Below are 21,779 nucleotides of genomic sequence, written 5' to 3'. Positions count from 1 at the left end.
CGGCATTTACCCCTAAGAGAGATTGTGAGGTTCTGTGGTCTTAAATGCCAGCTGGCTCTTGCTACAGAGCAGCTGAGAGGAAAACACCTGACAAGCCTCTGCTGCCCACAAGAACTTACCAGATGTAGGACAAGCTGATCTCCATGGTGTTGCCGGCACCCAGTACCAAGAGGCAAAACAACAGCAGGGGTTCGTTACCCGGTGTGTGTCATCCAATAATCACAACGGGGTGGAGAAGCAGAACAGTTTATTTGCAGCTGCAAACAAGGCACAGGGAGAATAGAATCTCAAATCCTGCACACAGAGCAGGAAGTTACACAGGCTTTTATACACCCTTTCTTCAGCATACTTATCCAATAGCAAGCTGCCCTAAGTATCCATATAGCCAGCCAATCCAGTTACCAGCTAGTTCCCTTGTTCTCTGTATCATTTGTTAAACCATACATAAAGCTGCTTTATTCAGCATTGTTCTTCCATATCTGCCCTGTTTGGTCTTGTTTAGTTTCAGGCAGTCTGACTCTGCAACATATTGTTGCAGATCCTCAGCATAGCAGCTACGAGTGCCTCCAGGTCGGGGGGGGGAGGGGGAAGAGGCCAAGGACACTTGGGTCTAGTGCGAGGGGGCTTCATCGACACTTGTGGTCTTCCATCCCCTCGAGTTACATAGTGGCCATGCCCCAGTGTCCCCAACATGGGGTAGGGGTTGAAGGTAAACCCTGACCCAGAGTCCAACTGTGCTGGATCATCATATACAAACCAGAGCTGTATAAGAAAACTCAGACACTGCACATCCCCATAATCAGAAGACTCACACAGAACCCAGAAAGGCTGAAGTAAAGATCCCAAGCAAGGAAGAGACTCAGACTGCCTGCGTGTGACCTCAGAGAATGGCCCAGCCTATCACAACCAGATAGTTATCACAAGCAATGTTTATACCTAACAGATCAGTGACAGATGCCACACAGCCTTCCCCAATGCTTAGCTCAAAGGTAGCCAGTGAATAATGAGGAAGAGAAGAATTTAAGGGCTTGGAATTAATGAAGAGAGACTCTCATCACTACAAAGTCTGATGTTTTTATTGCAAGTCATGCAATATTTGGTGCTTTTCTTAAAGCCCCAGTTCTTGAAGTCCTGTGATTGTGAGAGAATCTTAGCTTTCATTTTTTTAAAAAAATCGTAAGTTTCTAGCCCTTGTGGGTGCACAGAAAAGCTAAAAAACTATGACCCCTAGTGGCTCAGACACAAAATATCAGTAAAAAGAACCGAATATTTTTTAAAAAGTCTCATGATTTTGGGGGACCTGAATGACAATTTTTCTATGGTTGAGAATGGCAATCCTGTGTCCAGCTAGAGCTGGGCAAAATCTTTCAGCCAAAATGTTTATTGGCAAAAAATTCGGATTCAGAGACATCAAAAAGTTTCACAGATTTGTTTAGTTTTGGCTGAATTGTTCATGTTCAAACAAAACAGACCAAATAACAACAAAACAAAAAAAATCCAAAAGGTAACACTTCAATTTTTTGGTTTAAAACAACCTTTTATTTAGAAATTTCCTTCACATTTATTAAATGCAATTAACACATTATAAAACTGCTTAAAACTGAAACAAAATATTTCATTTAGGTTCAAACAAAGAATTTCTTTTGACCAGAAATATTGTTTTGACTATTTTCTCATCGGATGTATAGAAAAATTTCAGTTTTGGTTTGACTCAAAGAGATGTTAAGAGTAACAAGAAGGGTTTCTTCAGGTATGTTGGCAACAAGAAGAAAGCCAAGGAAAGTGTGGGCCCCTTAATGAATGATGGAGGCAACCTAGTGACGGAGGATGTGGAAAAAGCTAATGTACTCAATTATTTTTTTGCCTGTCTTCACGAACAAGGTCAGCTCCCAGACTGCTGTGCTGGGCATCACAACATGGGGAATAGATGGCCAGCCCTCTGTGGAGAAAGAGGTGGTTAGGGACTATTTAGAAAAACTGGACGTGCACAAGTCCATGGGGCCAGATGAGTTGCATCCGAGAGTGCTAAAGGAACTGGCGGCTGTGATTGCAGAGCCATTGGCCACTATCTTTGAAAACTCGTGGGAACGGGGGAAGTCCCAGATGACTGGAAAAAGGCTAATGTAGTGCCAATCTTTAAAAAAGGGAAGGAGGATCCTGGGAACTACAGGCCAGTCAGCATCACTTCAGTCCCCGGAAAAATCATGGAGCAGGTCCTCAAAGAATCAATCCTGAAGCACTTACATGAGAGGAAAGTGATCAGGAACAGTCAGCATGGATTCACCAAGGGAAGGTCATGCCTGACTAATCTAATCGCCTTCTATGATGAGATTACTGGTTCTGTGGATGAAGGGAAAGCAGTGGATGTATTGTATCTTGACTTTAGCAAAGCTTTTGACACGGTCTCCCACAGTATTCTTGTCAGCAAGTTAAGGAAGTATGGGCTGGATGAATGCACCATAAGGTGGGTAGAAAGTTGGCTAGATTGTCGGGCTCAACGGGTAGTGATTAATGGCTCCATGTCTAGTTGGCAGCCGGTGTCAAGTGGAGTGCCCCGGGGTCGGTCCTGGGGCCGGTTTTGTTCAATATCTTCATAAATGATCTGGAGGATGGTGTGGATTGCACTCTCAGCAAATTTGCGGATGATACTAAACTGGGAGGAGTGGTAGATACACTGGAGGGCAGGGATAGGATACAGAGGGACCTAGACAAATTGGAGGATTGGGCCAAAAGAAATCTGATGAGGTTCAATAAGGATAAGTGCAGGGTCCTGCACTTAGGACGGAAGAACCCAATGCACAGCTACAGACTAGGGACCGAATGGCTAGGCAGCAGTTCTGCAGAAAAGGACCTAGGGGTGACAGTGGACGAGAAGCTGGATATGAGCCAGCAGTGTGCCCTTGTTGCCAAGAAGGCCAATGGCATTTTGGGATGTATAAGTAGGGGCATAGCGAGCAGATCGAGGGACGTGATCGTCCCCCTCTATTCGACATTGGTGAGGCCTCATCTGGAGTACTGTGTCCAGTTTTGGGCCCCACACTACAAGAAGGATGTGGATAAATTGGAGAGAGTCCAGCGAAGGGCAACAAAAATGATTAGGGGTCTAGAACACATGACTTATGAGGAGAGGCTGAGGGAACTGGGATTGTTTAGTCTGCAGAAGAGAAGAATGAGGGGGGATTTGATAGCTGCTTTCAACTACCTGAGAGGTAGTTCCAGAGAGGATGGTTCTAGACTATTCTCAGTGGTGGAAGAGGACAGGACAAGGAGTAACGGTCTCAAGTTGCAGTGGGGGAGGTTCAGGTTGGATATTAGGAAAAACTTTTTCACTAGGAGGGTGGTGAAACACTGGAATGCGTTGCCTAGGGAGGTGGTGGAATCTCCTTCCTTAGACGTTTTTAAGGTCAGGCTTGACAAAGCCCTGGCTGGGATGATTTAATTGGGTATGGGTCCTGCTTTTGAGCAGGGGGTTGGACTAGATAACCTCCTGAGGTCCCTTCCAACCCTGATATTCTATGATTCTATGATTCTATGAAAACAAATGTTTCAATTTTTCAGAATTGCCAGAGAACTAAAAAAATCCATTATTTGGCCTAATTCAGCCTCTGCTGCGCAGGTTTCCTACTCTTGCAAAATGTGTGATGGCAACTGAGTGTCAACCTGCATGGGCCAAAGCCTTCAGGGGTGTAACTGTAACAAAGTCAAGCACAACCACATCTTGTCTTTCAGCTTCCCGTCAGTGCTGTGACACAATCCGGTGGCTGGCTTGACCAATATCAAAAGAGTATTTGAGTGAGTGCTTTGATCCCTTATGAACCACACTTCCCTTTTATGGTATCACTTATTAGCCTCTGTTGTTTACAAACATTGATGGTAGGAGAGGAACCTTTTGTCTCCTGTCATTGTGTGGGTCATAAGAAGAACATAAGAATGGCCATACTGGGTCAGACCAAAGGTCCATCCAGCCCAGGATCCTGTCTGCTGACAGTGGCCAATGCCAGGTGCCCCAGAGGGAGTGAACCTAACAGGTAATGATCAAGTGATCTCTCTCCTGCCATCCATCTCCACCCTCCGACAAACAGAGGCTAGGGACACCATTCCTTACCCATCCTGGCTAATAGCCATTAATGGACCTAACCTCCATGAATTTATCTAGTTCTCTTTTAAACCCTGTTATAGTCCTAGCCTTCACAACCTCCTCAGGCAAGGAGTTCCTTGGTTGACTGTGCGCTGTGTGAAGAAGAACTTCCTTTTATTTGTTTTAAACCTGCTGCCCATTAATTTCATTTGGGTCCATGGTGAAGTTACGAATATGGGAGTAAGGATGTTGGGCCAAGCTGACTAGTGGTTTGGGGATATCCAGCTTGTGATGCCTTAAAGGGTCCTGATGTTCAGAAAGTGCTGAGGACCCACCTTCTGAAAATCAGGCCCTTGCGAGGTATCTCAGGTTGGGTACCCCAAATCACTACTCACCTTTGAAAATCTTAGTCATGAGGCCCTGGAGTCGACAGGAGTTCTTCCATGAACTTTAATGGGCTCTGGGTGAGGCTCGAAACACTGTTAGTTAACCTTTCAGTTAACATAACTCTAAGCCTAAGCCCCATCTAAGACAAAAGGTGTGTGCGAACCCTCTCAGCAGTTTTTGGCTGAGTATTGTTTTGTGCGTGTGTGTATGTGTAAGCGAGAAAGAGATCACGCAAACTGAGGTCAGACAGGGACAGACTGAGGCCTGGTCTACACTTAAATCTTAGGTCGACCTCATCAGATTGCTCAGATCTCTGAAAAATTTCACGCCCTAAGCACCGTAGCTAGGTTTACTGAACCCCCGGAGTCGATGTGGCTAGGTTGACAGAAGACCTAGCTTCTCACAGAAGAGGATTACCTACCTCAATGGAAAAACCCCTTCTGTCGATGTAGAAAGCATTCAAACAATGGCCCTGAGGTGCCAGAGCTGTGCTGCTGTAGTGTAGACATACCCTAAGAGAGAGGCAGGCAGCCTGAGGGAGCAGCTGAAAGCGTGGTTGCTGACCCTGGAAAACACTGGGAAAGAGGTTTTTGGGTCAGGGAGCAGGCTAAAAGGGTGTCCTTGGTGCTGTGAGCAAAAGAAGCTGTTTCCTGCTATTTGCTTCTGTCTGCATTCAGAGACCAAGGACTTTGAACATTCCTTTAAAAGAAACACAACTGTATCAAAGAACCACCTGGCTAGCACCAATTTCTGCTCCCAACTGGAACACCCACAGGGCTCCAAACTTTGACTAGCCACTTGGCATGAAAAGGGCCTATCACTGCTTCTGTGCTATGAACTGAAGGGATTTGTTACATGCAAGCAAATGGCTAGGACTAAATGAATTTAATCAGGAGATCTTCAATGATCAGGAATACAAAAAAAGAGTCCTACAAAATGTGGAAACTAGGTCAGATTACAAAGGCTGAATATAAACAAAGATCACAAGTATGTAGGGACAAAATTAAAAAGGCCAAGGCACAAAATGAAATTAAACTAGCTAGAGACATAAAGGGTAACAAGAAAACATTCTGCAAATCCATTCGAAGCAAGAGGAAGACCAAGGACAGGGTTGGCCTGTTACTCAATGGAGGGTGCGGGGGAACAATAACAGAAAATGTGGAAATGACTTTTTTGTTTCAGTTTTCACCCAAAAAAAGGTAGTAGCGATTGGACGTTTGAAATAGTCAATGTCAGTGAAAATGTGGTAGGATCAGAGGCTATACTAGGGAAAGAACAAGTTAAAAATTATTTAGACAAGTTAAATGTCTTCAGGTCGCAGGACCTGATATAATACATTCTAGAATACTGAAGAAGATATCTGAGCCATTAGCGATTATCTTTGAAAAGTCATGGAACACAGGTGCGATTCCAGAGGACTGGAAAAGAGCAAACATAGTTCCCATTAAAAAAAAAAAAATAAGGAAAACCCGGGGAATTACAGGCCCATCAGGTTACTTCAGTAACCAGAAAGATAATGGAGCAAATGATTAAGCAATCAATTTGCAAACACTTAGAAGATAATAAGGTGATAAGTAACAGTCAGCATGGATTTGTCAAGAACAAATCATGTCAAAACAACCTAGTAGCTTTCTTTGACAGGGTAACAAGCCTTGTGGATGGGGGAAGGGGTAGATGTGGTATATATAGATGTCAGTAAGGTTTTTGAAACTGACTCACATGACTGTCTCATAAATAAACTAGGGAAATACAACCTAGATGGAGCTACTATAATGTGGGTGCATAACTGAAAACCATTCCCGGAGAGTAGTTATCAGTGGTTCACAGTCAAGGTGGAAGGGTATGTTGAGTGGGGTCCCGCAGAGATTAGTTCTGGGTCTCGTTCTGTTCAATATCTTTGTCCATGATTTAGATCAGGGGTTGGTAACCTTCCGCATGCGGCCCATCAGGGTAATTCGCTGGTGGGCCGCGAGACATTTTGCTGACATTGACCATCCACAGGCACAGCCCCCCCAGCTCCCAGTGGCCGCGGTTTGCCGTTCCTGGCCAATGGGAGCTGCAGGAAGCGGCGGGCCGCAGGGGCGTGCTGGCCACCGCTTCCCACAGCTCCCATTGGGTGGGAACAGTGAACCACGGCCACTGGGAGCTGCGGGGGGCCGTCAATGTCATCAAAATGTCTCATGGACCACCAGCAGATTACCCTTATGGGCCACGTGCCGAAGGTTGCTGACCTCTGATTTAGATAATGGCAGAGAGAGTACACTTATAAAGATTAAGGATGATACCAAGCTGGGAGGAGTTTCAAATTCTTTGGATGAAAGAATAAAAATTCAAAAGGATCTGGACAAACTGGAGAAATGGTCTGAAGTAAATAGGATGAAATTCAATAAGGACAAATTCAAAGCACTGCACTCAGGAAGGAACAATCTGCATATATTTTATTTGTTAAAATATCACAATATACTAATGCAAGTTACAATTATTTTGGTAATTTATTTCAAAATATCGGTCAGCAAGTATGTCTGTAACAATACAGACCCCCCCCCAAAAAAAGTCTGGTACATTTTTTTTTGACAAATAGATTCCTTACTAGGCATATTAATACAGAACTTTGTGTAATTCATTTACATTGGATTTTACTTCTCAATAGGAGCCACAGCTGTAGCAATCTCTGGTAGGAGTTCGTTATGAAGCCCATTACTCGGTCTCATCTTTGGGGTCTAAGCCACATTGGTGTGAGGTGCTGGAGAGGGCATTTGTGCAGAAGGAACCCCAACATTTGCATTGGCAACATATGGCATGAACAACATGGCCTGCAGAACAAAAGAGATCAGTCCTCACTGGTAACATCATTATCTCCATTCTCATCCCCACAACCATCACCTTCCTCACCCCTCTATTCTCGCTCCATCATCTTCCTCACATTCTTCACCCCATCACCTTTCTCAGTCTTCCATGCTCACCCCCATCACCTTCCTCACTCTTCCACTCCCTTTCATCAACACATTTTTCAACACTACCACCATCGTCTTCCTAATCCCTCTAGTTGGTATAACTGGGACAGGTGCATCCCTCGTGTAAGTCTCCTGTACTGACTGGCATTACAACAAGGATGAATCTGTGCCATCATCACTATCAACCCCCTACTCACTATTGGTAGGATTTTCTTTGTGTAGTTGCATGGGTCTCAGGTGTCACGAACATAACTCTGGTCTCTTGATATAGTGATGACATTTTGGATAAAGAAACTAGAAGTTCTCTTGGGTCCTGACTGCAGCAGATTTGCTGAGATGCACTTAAAGGGTTAATGTGGTAGGTCTCACTATGCCACAGAGCATTCCTCTGTGCTTCTTGCTAGGGATGCTTGAAAATTTCCTGTCAAAATGCTGATTTTAAAAAACAAAACAAAAAAACCCTCCAAAAAACAAAACAAAAAGAACCAAAAATGAACAAACCCCAAACTTTTCTGTGAAATATTTCATGAAAAGTATCCCGTTTCCTGGGAAAAATTAAATTTTTCACCTCAAAAGAGTGCCTGTAATCCGAAAGATTTCAATTTGGAGATGCTCATGGGAGATGCAGTTTGGTCGCCTGGTGTCCCAATTCTTCGCTATGGGTCAGGAACACAGGCTAGACTACATTTCCCATGACACACCAGGACCAGGGATGCCTAGGATACAACAACCTCCTTTCACCAAGAGGGGAGGCAATTTCGCATCATGGGAGTTGTAGTCAGGCCAAGGCGCTTGGCCTACGTAAGAGAATGGCAACATGAGGCATTCAAACTACAACCCCTATCAGGCACCATGGCAGTATTTCCAAACTGAAATATTTTGGTTTTGTCAAAATATTCTAGTATTACAATTGCTGCTGAAAAAAATAAAAAAGGTCTGTGGAAAATTTAGACAAAAACGGGGGGTGGGGGGGTGTCTTCATAAAAACACAGTTTTACCACAGTTTGAGAAAATGTTAGTCCATCAGTGTGTGAGATTACTTACTCCCAGGTCAACAAGGGTCAACCTCACCTCAGCTACTCCCTTTGTTATGCAAAGGTGCTCAGAGGAACCGCCCTGAGAACTGCTGAATGGGAGGCAGACAGCCTTGGGAAGGTCAGATTCTACACCAGCATCACAGCAGTGAGTTGACCCCAAACAAGGAGTTTTTGTTGCCTGGATTCATTTATTTTGCTGTCTGGCTAGAAACATTGTCCCTCTAGGGAATGTCCACAGCTGTAGCTTTTGGGAGGGGAGTTTGCAGCATCATGACTCCATGGCTGGCTCTGTGTTAGTCCCAACAGCTGCTCTAAAACATCAAGGCTGGTGATGACCCCAAGCATAGGCACTGACTCCGTGGATGCTCCAGCCCTGGAGCACTCACATAAAAAATAGTGGGTGTTCAGCACCCATCGGCCGCCCCCCCGATCAGCTTCTCACCCTTCCCCCCAGTGCTTCCTGCCCACCGGCAGCCCCTCTGATCAGCTCCTTCCCCTCCTTCCCAGCGCCTGCTGCCTGCCGTCCTCAGCTGTTCAGCGGCGTGCAGGAGGTGTTAGGGGTGGGGGATGGGAAGGAGTGAGGGGCACGCTTGGGGGAGGGGGCAGAACAGGGCGGGAAGAGGCAGAGCAGGAAGAGGCGGGGCAGGGGCTTGGGGAAGATGTGGAGTGGGGTTGGGGCCTGGGGCAGAACGGGGGTTGAGCACCCCCCAGCAACTGAGAAAGATGGCGCCTCTTCCCCCAAGGTATTGCTGGAATACAAGGGACTCCGACCGTGCCCTCAGTGCATGCCCTCCACCAAGAGAGTAAGGGCTGGTGGTGCCAGGTGGGAATTCTGTGCCAAGGGAATTCTCTGCTGAGGACAGCCAGTGACTTTCAGTGGCACAAAAACGAGGGATTGCAGTTCAGGTTCTGGCCCAGTTACAGTCTCCTGTTCCTCCCCACCTGGCACAGAGAGATAAAATGAATCCCTGTGGAAATTAAGGCATAAGCGTTCATGGGTGAATACCCACTTCGTCGGATGCATGCATGAAAGCTTATGTTCCAATACATCGGTTAGTCTATAAGGTACCACAGGGCTCTTTGCCGCTTTTACAGACCAGACTAACACGGCTACCCCTCTGATATATGGAAATTAAACCACTGACAATGAAGGTCAATGTGGTGGCAGTGAAAACTGGGATTATTTCCCCCTCCCATAAAAAAAATTCATTCACTTGGACCATGGTGTTAGCAGCCTGGTTAGGAATCAGGATAAAAAGGGCCAGAAAATGGGCAATTTCCTCTGCCAAAAATGTCAACAAAAGTTTGTCAACCGCCAAAATATTTTGATTCAACGTGCAACCACGGTGCATCACAACTTCTATTGTCCTCTAAGAGCCATGGTCACTGGCAGGACTATATCTCCCATGATTTACCATTTTCCCTTTGTTGGGGAGAGGAGGGGGATGTGTCACAGGGGCCCTGGCAATGGTGCATCATGGGAGATGTAGTCCAGCTAGAGAACACAGCCCATAGAGGAAAATGGGAGCATGCCGCAGCTGAACTACAACTGCCATCAAGAAGCATGGTGCCACTTTGTATTTAAATAGTTTGTTTTCAGGTGTTCAGTGTTTTGGCAAAATAGAAATATTTTGTGAAGAAAGCAGGTGCTTTCTGCTAAAATTCTCATTTAGTCAAAACCCCAATTTCCCATCAAGAAAACTATTTGACCAAATTTTCAACCAGCCCAACTCAAGGGCCATCACTTTCCCCCTTCAGTGCCCCCCAAGAGACATTCAGGTCCTTCCCCAGGGACACTCCTCCCATCAGGGTGGGCACTTTGTTCAGGCAGACATCTTCTCTTCCATTCAACACATGATCTGACTCACGTCCCGTTTGAGAGCTGAAAGACTCACAGTGTTGGGGGTATAGCGGATGGCTTGGGATGCAAAGTATGCGGTTGAGACGGCAATGGAAAACTCCAGGATGGTGAACAAAAGCAGCATGAACGTGATCCCCTTCCCGGCACTCTGGAGAGCACAAAACCACAGGGGATGCTAATTAATTTTGACTGCTAGAGGTAACACACTGCACAGGGGTGCCGTGAGGTACATAAAAACCCCTCTTTTCCCTCCAAGGGAACGTAGTGGGGAGTCCAATTCTGGGGATGCAGAAATTCGGTTCCAGTTCTTCCCTCCTCCCAGGCACACAGAATTCTTCTCCTCATTGAAACTGTTCAGCAGCCCTGGTAATTGTGATGCCTGGAGCCACACCACTGTCAGGAGATCATAGACTTCTGTTTTCTCTTGGATCTACAGGAATCAGTGTCCCTGAGATGCAGCCATTTGTGAAGATGGAGGATCATAAAGCCTAGGGGAGGCTGTGTGGCCTAGTCGCTCAAACAATGGAATAGAACTCAGAAGAGCTGGGTTCAGTTCTGAGTTCTACCACTTTCCTGCATGTGACTTTGGACAAGTGGCTTCACTCCCCTGTGCCACAGTGCCCCATCCGTGCAAAGTGGGGTTAAATAAAATAAAACAGACATTTGGGTCCACTCCTGCTGAAATCAACAGGAGTTATTCTAAATTTGTATGTTGAAAGCGCCTGGAAATCCCAGTCATAGATCAGGACCATATTGTGCTTGGTGCTGTAAAAACAGAAGAAAAACATGGTCCCCGCCTGATTTTTAACATTGACGGGAGTTTTGACACTGGCTTTATCCAGCAGAACCAAATCAGAAAGTCTGGAGCTGAAGACATGGATAGTTTCTACCCTGGGGTCAAAGGCTTGGGACAATTCCAGGTACCTGGTATTTTAAATAAACCTGTTAGGGATGCTCCAGGTAGACGTAACCCTGCTTCTGTGCAGGGGGATGGGCTGGACGACCTCGGTCCCTTCCAGCCTTATACTTCTATGGTTCTATGGCAGAGTCTGTCACTTACCAACAAAAGAAATACTTCATAAGTGTAGCTGTAATCTGATGCATTAATAATCAGCTCCGTTAGCAAGAGAATGATCCCAATGGCTGAGAAGATGGCGCTAGTGATGTTCATTCCCAGGCTGCCTCTCATCTGAAAGAGACGTGCAGAGGGTCAGGCTGTGTGTAGGCAGAGAACAGGTTTGGTTAAAATAAGAACCAGCCCACCTGTGTGTTCTGAGAATGCTCCAGCACTCATATGTTTTGGGCAGAACTTAATTGCAGAGTCACCTTTTTCCTGTCAGATAAAATTGTGTTACCAGCCAAAAATGTAATTTTAACCCTAATGGATGTTAACTGGAAGGTGAATAAATCTGAAAAACATTGGCTAAGCAGAGCACTAGTACTACGAGACCAGTACTACAAGCATGGAAATCCAAAGAATGACCAACAATTGATGACTGGAGCATAGATATCATAAGTGTGGCCACCACGGAAAGACGTGTGTATTGTAACAGACATACCCAAGAAAAATTCTCAGAGATATGGGATGCTCTCCTGGAAGTATTTGAATGATCCTGTTAAACGAATGAGCTCCCTTACTTCTCCCTCCTCTTTACCCATTTCATTTCCTCCGCATCTCTAATCCCCTCCTCTGAACTTTGCTTCTATTCTTTAGGTTAACTTAATTTTTTTGGTTTAATTAGTTGGATTTTTATAAACAAATTTTGCTTGTTTGTAAATTGTATAATACAAATAATTGATTTATATTTTAACCATTCATATTATATATATACATATGAATAATTAAATGTTTCAAGTACAGCTAAGATTAGGTAGCAAAGGGTTACTGTATTATGAGAAGTGTCCATATAGTTTATTTATTCTGTATTGTGACAGGGTTGGGCCGGATGGCTACAGGAGAGTAATAGAAGACAGATATATGAGCCCCAGGTTAAGTAGGTCCCTTTTCCCTGGGTAAGGTAACAGGGAAGGTTCCAGAACAATCAGGAACCTTCTGGAGACAATTAAGACAGACAGGCTGATTAGAACACCTGCAGCCAATCAAGAAGCTGCTAGAATCAATTAAGGCAGGCTAATCAGGGCACCTGGGTTTAAAAAGGAGCTCACTTCAGTTTGTGGTGTGTGTGTAAGGAGCTGGGAGCAAAAGGCACTAGGAGCTGAGAATGAGAACGCATACTGTTGGAGGACTGAGGAGTATAAGCATTATCAGACACCAGGAGGAAGATCCTATGGTGAGGATAAAGAAGGTGTTGGGAAGAGGCCATGGGGAAGTAGCCCAGGGAGTTGTAGCCATCGCACAGCTGTTCCAGGAAGCACTCTAGACAGCTGCATTCCACAGGGCCCTGGGCTGGAACCCGGAGTAGAGGGCGGGCCCGGGTTCCCCCCAAACCTCCCAACTCCTGGTCAGACACAGGAGGAGTTGACCTGGACTGTGGGTTCATGAAAACGGCCAAACTGAGGGCTGCCGCGAAGCTCCAAGGTGAGCAAATCTGCCAATAAGCGCAAGACCCACCAAGGTAGAGGAGGAACTTTGTCACAGTATATACTGAGAAATTTTAAATAAAAATTTAATAGAAAGAAGATATAAGAACCAGCCTGAACCTTACACTCAACTCAAACCCTGAACTTCTTTGGGAAAGTTAGATAAGCCCGGCTGACTCTTACTATGATAACAGCTAGAGGTTCCAATTGAGACTGGTTGTTCATTGTGCAGGGTGCTGTACATACACACACATATACAGTCCCTGCCCCCAAGAGCTTATGATCTAAACACACAAGAGGGATAGTGAAACACAGAGTGGTGAAGAGACTTGCCCAAGGTTTCCGGCAGAGTGAGGAATTAACTCAGCTCTACTGGCTCTCAGTTCAGCATCACTAAGAATACTGAGGCAGACGGCAGGGAGTGATTTAAAGTATCCCCATTTCTCCTCCAGCTCCCCATTGGTCTCTTCTGTCTTCCTCTCCAACACATGTTCCAACAGAAGCTGGTCCAATAAATGATATTACCTCCCCCACCTTCTCCCTCTCCAACATTCCTTCTCCATATTCTTGATGAACAAGCTCTCTGCTCTCTCATCAGCAACTCTCTTCCTGGATAGTGCCCTGGGCGAAGCAGAGCTAAACTCTGAGTATCCCCCACATTAGGGAAGAGGAGGAAACAATATCTAGAAACTCACCAAACAGGTGTTGCGATGAGTCTCAGCTGCAACCGAGAGGGATCCAGAAATGACAAACTGCCCAGGAAAGAGAAAACCGTCATTCATATTTCACACTTACAAGAATGATCACTCCTCCAAGACAGGCTGTATGTGATGGAAGCAAAGGGAAAGAATGACACACTTCCCTCAGCAGGGGCAGTCATAATAATTATACCTAATGCTTAGAAAGCACTTTCCATCTAATAATGCTGCCATCCAGGTTCACTTCAATCTAATCTGTTAAGGTGACACCCATATCATAATCCTTCCCCACAGATTCTCCTCCTCCTCTTCTTCTCTTCTCCTTCTGAGTTCTTGCTCCTCTCTCCATTAATAGAGCAATGAAAGGATGGTCCTGAGAAGAGCTCAGGAAGTCACCAGGTTCCTCACCCCATCTTCCACTCAGTGCAGCTGTGCCATCTGACGCCTACTTCTCTACCTATGGAGATTGTATAGTACTCCCATCACCATGGTATCTGAGCACCTCCACATCTCAAGCCTGACCTGCAGTACCCCCTGCTATTCCAGTGCTGTCCTCCCCAGCCTCCCAGCAGTGCTAACATGCCTCAGTCCAGCGGTGGCCTAGAAGAACTGCATCACGCCATTGAAGATGCCATCACTTGGCTAGATGACTATGTACATGCTAAATAAAGTCCAGACCTGCAGTGACCCCTGCTGTCACCTCCACACTCTACTTTCTATGGCAGACCAGTGACCAATTTCATTTGACAGTTGAACGGGTCCCTGGTTTGGAACCTGGAAGGAGATTTGCCCTTTTTGCTCATCAGCCAAGGTTCTTTCCCCACTCCGGGTAGATAAACCCTAACAGGGTCTAGTTCAGCCAGGAGATTCACTAAAGGATGGAGACCTGAGCCTTGAGCTAAGCCTAGTAAACTAGGGTGCTCAGACAGTGACCTCACAAAGGCTTGGGTTTTGGCATCAGCCCAGTAGCCAGAAGTGCTGAGCCAATGATTTCACAGATGTCTGAGTGCCAACATTGGGCCAGCAGAGGGGTTAAGGCAGGGATTTCACAGGAGCTTGGTCCTTAACAGCAGCCCAACAAGACAGTTTTGGTGAATAGGATGAGCAGATTTTCAAAACGAGAAGCTAGGACACCCAACGTGTAGAACAGGCAAGGTGGGGTAGCAGGGATTGTGAGAGTGGTAGCTGGTGGAAGGCACCTGTCTTTCAAGTGCATGTGGGTGGGTTTTATTGGGGGGGGGTCTAAGGTGACACAAACATGGGGAAGGTATTTTGAAGCCTGATCTGGGGCACTGCATGATGCAGATGAATGATCTGCTGTAATGGCAGAAAATAGGTCAGCACCTTAGATGGGCCAATGATCTACCAAGTGACAGCAGCAAGCGTGGCAGCAGACTAAGAGGCATGCTAGTTTAGATGGACTAACGTTTTACCATATCCCAGTGGAGTGACATCTGCTGCAGGTTCCTGAGCTGACCGCACGCTGTCACTTTCCCTTTGTGGGTTGAGTTTGGTAGTGCTGTACTAGGTATTTGTTTCTTATCGACCATAGCTACAGTCTGCATTGTCTCTTGATACATACAGGAAGTTTGAAGTAAATGAGGAGGAATCAGGAGATCTGGATTCTATACTCACTTCTGCCACAATCCAACTGCATTACCTTGGGTGACTCCATTAGCCCCTTGATGTCCCATCTTTAAAATGGGGATAATAATATCTAACTCACTAGTGTTTTATGAGGTGTATTTCACTCATGTTTAGAAAGTGCATTAAGATTCTGGAAGTGTCCATCTTGCCCTTTGTTTATCTTATGTGTATCACTTCAGTCCTGATAGATGGGTAGAGCATTAATGATAGACAGTGATTATTTATCCATGTGGCCATGCCATCATTTTATGAATGATTCCATTTATTCTACTCACAGAAAGTCCTCCCCAGAAGGGATATCCTCCAATAAAAGAGATGGAAGCGTAGTGTCGGATGAAAACTGCAGAGACACCCCCAAAGCCAATGAGCATCAGCCCAGTCAGGATCTGGATGGCCTGTGGGAAGACAATGGGGTAGTAAGAGGAGCCAATGCCACCTGGTGGAGGAGTGGAGCACCATGTCCTGAGCAGAGCTGATCGGAAATTGAAAATTCCATCCTGTGGGGAATTCTAATCTCTAGAGACTTGTTTTAATCTGAAAACTGAAAAATTTCAGTTTGGAAATGTTGAAACATTTAGTTTCAGTTTGTCAAACTGACTTGAAATATTTCATTTAGGCTTGGTTAACGCTGGACTGAGTCCACCTGAGTCAGTGTGTTGCCTTGTGGGAATTGTAGTTGGGGTGCCTAGTGTCCCCATTCTCTTCTATGGGCTAGACTTCCTAGCTGGACTACATCTACATTTGTGGAATCATGGGACTCCCATGACATACCATAGTGGTCCAGTAAAAGAGAAGACCGCAGTGCGTCTTGGAAGACGTAGTTTGGAACAGGGAGCCAGTCCTACACCACCCTCTGAACTACAACTTCCTTGAGGCTTTGTAGCAGCTCAGGTGGATGCCGTTTCAATGTCAAACTGACCTGAGGGGAAACATTTCAGTTCAGTTTGACAAACTGAAGCACTTTGATTTGGGAAGTCCCAACCCAAAACAAAATATTTTGTTTTTGATTTTCTCAATGGAAAATTTTGATTTTGCGGAAACTACATTTCCCATTGAAAAAATGTGGTTCCCCTAGTGACTCCCTCAACAGTGACAGGAATCACCACCAAAGAATGAATCAGAGAAGCAAATCTGTGTGAGCTCGAAAGCTTGTCTCTCTCTTACCAACAGAAGTTGGTCCAATAAAAGATATCACTTCACCCACTTTGTCTCTCTAATATCCTGAGACCAACATAGCTACAACAACACTGCATATAATAATGGAAGATAACAAATTTTGCTATCTGAAGTAGAAACTCCAGAGCATGAAGAAAAAGGAAACAAAACTTAAGAGCGACATCTACTTCCTGAGAGAAGTCAAGACAGAAAATATCATCCTCAGACATCTCACCATCATAACCCTCTGGCCACTACATATAATTCCAAATATGTTGAAAAGCTCTGCAGATGGACTTCAGAAAAATGAAGGAACTACTTTTTGAACCTCATATATTCCAGAAGGGAGCATCTCAAACAAGAAATCTTCATGTGCTCCCACACACTGGAACTAAAAGCCCAGGAAAGTTACTTGTAAATCATCAAAGAAATCTGATGACAGGTATTCAACACAAAAACAAAAAGTGGAACCAACTACAACTACTCCACAACCCACAACCGCACCTCCAGGAGAAACCAGGGCACCAGTGCCCACAACATTGACACTACCCAACAGCCAAACATCATTTCACAAAGACTGTCTCTAACTGCAGCTGAAATTTTCTGTACTCTAAGGGACTGAACTTCTGCCCTACAACAGAACCTGATACCATACTAACATGTAGAGAACTGGAAAAATTATTCTACCATCTCCACTCAAAGAATTGATGACTCTACTCATAATTACCACATCATCACTGACAATCAGAAAAAAATCATCAGACTGGATACCACAGAGCAGACAAAACCACACTTGATTACACTGAGGTTTTATTCAATATCTTCATAAATGATCTGGAGGATGGTGTGGATTGCACTCTCAGCAAATTTGCGGATGATACTAAACTGGGAGGAGTGGTAGATACGCTGGAGGGGAGGGATAGGATACAGAAGGACCTAGACCAATTGGAAGATTGGGCCAAAAGGAATCTGATGAGGTTCAATAAGGATAAGTGCAGGGTCCTGCACTTAGGACGGAAGAACCCAATGCACAGCTACAGACTAGGGACCGAATGGCTAGGCAGCAGTTCTGCAGAAAAGGACCTAGGGGTGACAGTGGACGAGAAGCTGGATATGAGTCAGCAGTGTGCCCTTGTTGCCAAGAAGGCCAATGGCATTTTGGGATGTATAAGTAGGGGCATAGCGAGCAGATCGAGGGACGTGATCGTTCCCCTCTATTCGACATTGGTGAGGCCTCATCTGGAGTACTGTGTGCAGTTTTGGGCCCCACACTTCAAGAAGGATGTGGATAAATTGGAGAGAGTCCAGCGAAGGGCAACAAAAATGATTAGGGGACTGGAACACATGAGTTATGAGGAGAGGCTGAGGGAGCTGGGATTGTTTAGCCTGCAGAAGAGAAGAATGAGGGGGGATTTGATAGCTGCTTTCAACTACCTGAAAGGGGGTTCCAAAGAGGATGGCTCTAGACTGTTCTCAATGGTAGCAGATGACAGAACGAGGAGTAATGGTCTCAAGTTGCAGTGGGGGAGGTTTAGATTGGATATTAGGAAAAACTTTTTCACTAAGAGGGTGGTGAAACACTGGAATGCGTTACCTAGGGAGGTGGTAGAATCTCCTTCCTTAGAGGTTTTTAAGGTCAGGCTTGACAAAGCCCTGGCTGGGATGATTTAACTGGGAATTGGTCCTGCTTTGAGCAGGGGGTTGGACTAGATGACCTTCTGGGGTCCCTTCCAACCCTGATATTCTATGATTCTATGATTCTATGATTGCTTCAAATTTTTTTTACTGAAATCCTTAACAATCACCACTTCTATCACAATCTCTCCACTGCCGAGACAACAGCTGTACAGTCCCTGAAATCTAATCACCAGAGTGATGAAACCAGAAGACAAAGGGGTTGCCATTATAATCCTCAACCATGATGACTATGGTTAATGAGGCCAACTGACAACTCTCCAGCACCACCGACTATAAAGACCTCAAAGATGACCTCACACCACAATTTACCCAGGAATTTAAGGAAATCTTCAAATTCTTCCCCAAATAGCTCCAAGAGAAACTCTACAGACTCATCCACCATGAATCCACCCCAGGGACCTTGTACATGCTTCCCAAGATACACAAACAAGGGAAGCCAGGCAGACCCGTCATATCTGGCCACAGCACTCTTACTGAAGGAATATAGGGTCTCACAGAAACCATCCTCATACTACTCACCACACAAAGGGACAGCTTCTTCCAGGACACAACTGACTTCCTTCATAAACTCTGCAACATCAATGAAGTCCCGCAGAATGCCATCCTTGATACTCCCAATACACCAACATCCCTCACAATAACAGCAAAGCTGCCTGCCTTAAATATTTACAAGACAATGGACAACCTTCAGATACCTACCACAAACACATTGCCAAACTCATCCATTTCATCCTCACCCATAATAGTTTTACATTCAATTACAAACGCTTTTTCAAACCATAGTAACAGCCATGGGTATTAGGATGGGTCCCCAGTATGCCAATCTCTTCATGGGCCATCCTGTAGAAGAATGTCTGGAAAATGTACCATGAAACCAATGATATACCTGAGATACATAGATGGTATTTTCATCCTCTGAACAGACAACTTAAACTCCTTCATAGATTTCCACCATAATATCAATAACCTTCACCTCTCTGTTAAACTCTCTCTGGAACACTCCCACACCAACATCAACTTCCTGGACACCACAATTCAGCTTCAACACTGGAACCCTACAGACAACTATGTACAAGAAACCCACAGATCACCTGTCATAAATATAAAGGGAAGGGTAACCACCTTTCTGTATACAGTGCTATAAAATCCCCCCTAGCCAGAGGAAAAACCCTTTCACCTGTAAAGGGTTAAGAAGCTAAGGTACCCTAGCTGGCACCTGACCCAAAATGACCAACGAGAGGACAAGATACTTTCAAATCTGGAGGCGGGGGGCGGAGGGGAAGAACAAAGGGTTTGGTCTGTCTGTGTGATGCTTTTGCCGGGAATAGATCAGGAATGCAGCCTCACAACTCCTTAAATTAGTAAGTAATCTAGCTAGAAATGCATTAATTTCCTTTTGTTTAATGGCTGGTAAAATAAACTGTGCTGGATGGAATGTATATTCCGGTTTTTGTGTCTTTTTGTAACTTAAGGTTTTGCCTAGAGGGATTCTCTATGTTTTGAATCTGATTACCCTGTAAGGTATTTACCATCCTGAGTTTACAGAGGTGATTCTTTTACCTTTTCTTTAATTAAAATTCTTCTTTTAAGAACCTGATTGATTTTTCATTGTTCTTAAGATCCAAGGGTTTGGGTCTGTGTTCACCTGTACAAATTGGTGAGGATTCTTATCAAGTCTTCCCCAGGAAAGGGGGTGTAGGGCTTGGGGGGATATTTTTGGGGAAGTGGACTCTTTCCCTGGTCTTTGTTTAAGACACTTGGTGGTGGCAGCGTACGGTTCAAGGACAAGGCAAAGTTTGTACCTTGGGGAAGTTTTTAACCTAAGCTGGTAAGAATAAGCTTAGGGGGTCTTTCATGCAGGTCCCCACATCTGTACCCTAGAGTTCAGAGTGGGGAAGGAACCTTGACATCACCACACTGACATTCACTGATCCAGTAACCACTCCGAACAAATTCCCTGCTGTGGGACAAAACTCCACTGACAGGGATGGGTCTGTGACTATGTACACCAGCAGAGATTTTGGATCTTTTGAGCCAGAGGAGCCCTAACTTTGCAACAAGATAGTCCAAACCGGCACATTCTCAGGAATCTGGTTATCTTATCTTAAAAAGGTTAAGGGTTCACTTGTTCACAATTTATAAGCACCTCTGTGGGGAAATAAAATTTAGTAACAGGCTCTTCAATCTAGCAGACAAAGGTCTAGCAAATCCAATCATTGGAAGTTGAAGCTAGACAAATTTGGACTGGAGATAAGATACAAATGTTTAACACTGAAGGTAACTAACCATTGGAACAACTTACCAAGGGTTGTGGTGAATTCTCCATCACTGATAATTTTAAAATCAAGACTGGATGCCTTTCTAAAAGATATGCTTGAATTCAAATAGGAATTAATTCAGGGAAGTTCTCTGGTGTGTGATACACAGGTGGTCAAACTAAATGATCCTAGTAGTCCCTACAGGCCTTAAAATCTATTAATCTATTAATTTATTTGCCTATTTATTTACATAATTATAAATAAATGAAGAAGCATTGGCATATTCCTCTCGACTGATGGATAGAAGTTGCAGGTTGGTTGATTTCACTAGTAGTTCAAGGCTGAATGGAATCAGCTCTGCACTGCAGTAACTAAGAGAGGGACCCTGGGTTTGAACTGCTCTTTCTCAGACCAGATCCTCAGCTGGAGTGAATTAGCACAATGAAGCTACATCGATTTACACCAGCTGAATTGCAGTCCCTTCCTCCCCGAGATGGCCCCTGCCAACTTGGGGCTGTTTCATTCATTTAGTTACAGAAACAGTTGATTTATCATCCTTTCCCCCATTGTTTCTCCTTTGCTTAATTAATCCTCATTTCTCCCTGTTTGGGCAGCTAATAGGATTCACTGCCCCTGGAACCCTGTATGTATTCTTCTCATTCCCTTCCCCCCCACAAAGCAATGAAGTCTCAAGAAGAGGTCAGATCTACCCTTGGTCTCAGAGATTCCAAGTCACTTGATGGCACTGGCTTGATGCATCCTTCCCATAAAGCTGTTGGTTAAAGTAAAAAAGAAAAGGGTGGAGTTTGGAGTTTGCTCATGCTCAGGCCTTTATCCACCTGTGTAGGCCCTTCTGCATCAAAATGACTCATTCTCATGGACTGAGAGCAAAGATCACACTTACCCCCAGGGCCTTGGGCTGTGCTTTGAGGAATATCTCCATCATCCCTACTTTCTTCAGCTGCGCGACCTGCTCAGCGGGACTCCTGGGGTACACTGACCCAAGAGGTTGGTTCCCAAGTTGGTTCATGACTGTGAACTGCTGAGGCCCACATTGCACCATCTCAGGAGTCTGAAAAATGCCACCAGAGACCCCCTGGCCTTGTTGGACGATGCCAGTGCTGTTTGGGGGCATGAACACAAGCACCCCATTGGCTGTGCTTCCTGGTGCTGCCATGATGGTGAAGATGCTGCATAAAAGAGTGATTGGCCCAGATTAAAGCATATGTAATAATACTGGTTCCAAAATTAGCCCCTGGGCCATGCTGAGTAGGAATCTTCATTACTTATTGCTCAACCACTTTTGAGTCCCTGTCAGGATTTTGTCCTTCTCATGCAGCTATAATTGGAGCACAAGCAACACCCACAAATAAGGGTTGCAATTCCAAAAGCTGACTCAAGGATTCAGCCACACAACTCCCATTAAATTAAACTTTTAAAATCTCAACCACGGAGCTCTAGTGTC

At 45.0% G+C, this 21,779-nt stretch overlaps 1 protein-coding gene across 1 annotated transcript; it reads right to left on the bottom strand.

Annotated features, from left to right (window-relative positions):
• Positions 1 to 7,145: 7,145 nt before the first annotated feature.
• On the bottom strand, positions 7,146 to 21,491 carry LOC140913228 (membrane-spanning 4-domains subfamily A member 15). The gene is made up of 6 exons (XM_073349250.2): positions 21,219 to 21,491; positions 15,479 to 15,598; positions 13,554 to 13,610; positions 11,378 to 11,506; positions 10,352 to 10,465; positions 7,146 to 7,278 (listed from the first exon to the last, which is right to left on the bottom strand). The coding sequence occupies exons 1-6, from the start codon at positions 21,489 to 21,491 to the stop codon at positions 7,186 to 7,188; spliced, it is 786 nt and encodes a 261-aa protein (XP_073205351.1). The 3' UTR covers positions 7,146 to 7,185.
• Positions 21,492 to 21,779: the final 288 nt, after the last annotated feature.

This window comes from Lepidochelys kempii, chromosome 6, assembly GCF_965140285.1.
Source record: "Lepidochelys kempii isolate rLepKem1 chromosome 6, rLepKem1.hap1, whole genome shotgun sequence".
In the NCBI taxonomy this organism is placed as follows: Eukaryota; Metazoa; Chordata; order Testudines; family Cheloniidae; genus Lepidochelys; species Lepidochelys kempii.
Note: the sequence above shows the minus strand (reverse complement) of the source record. Positions and strands in the feature narration are given on the sequence as shown.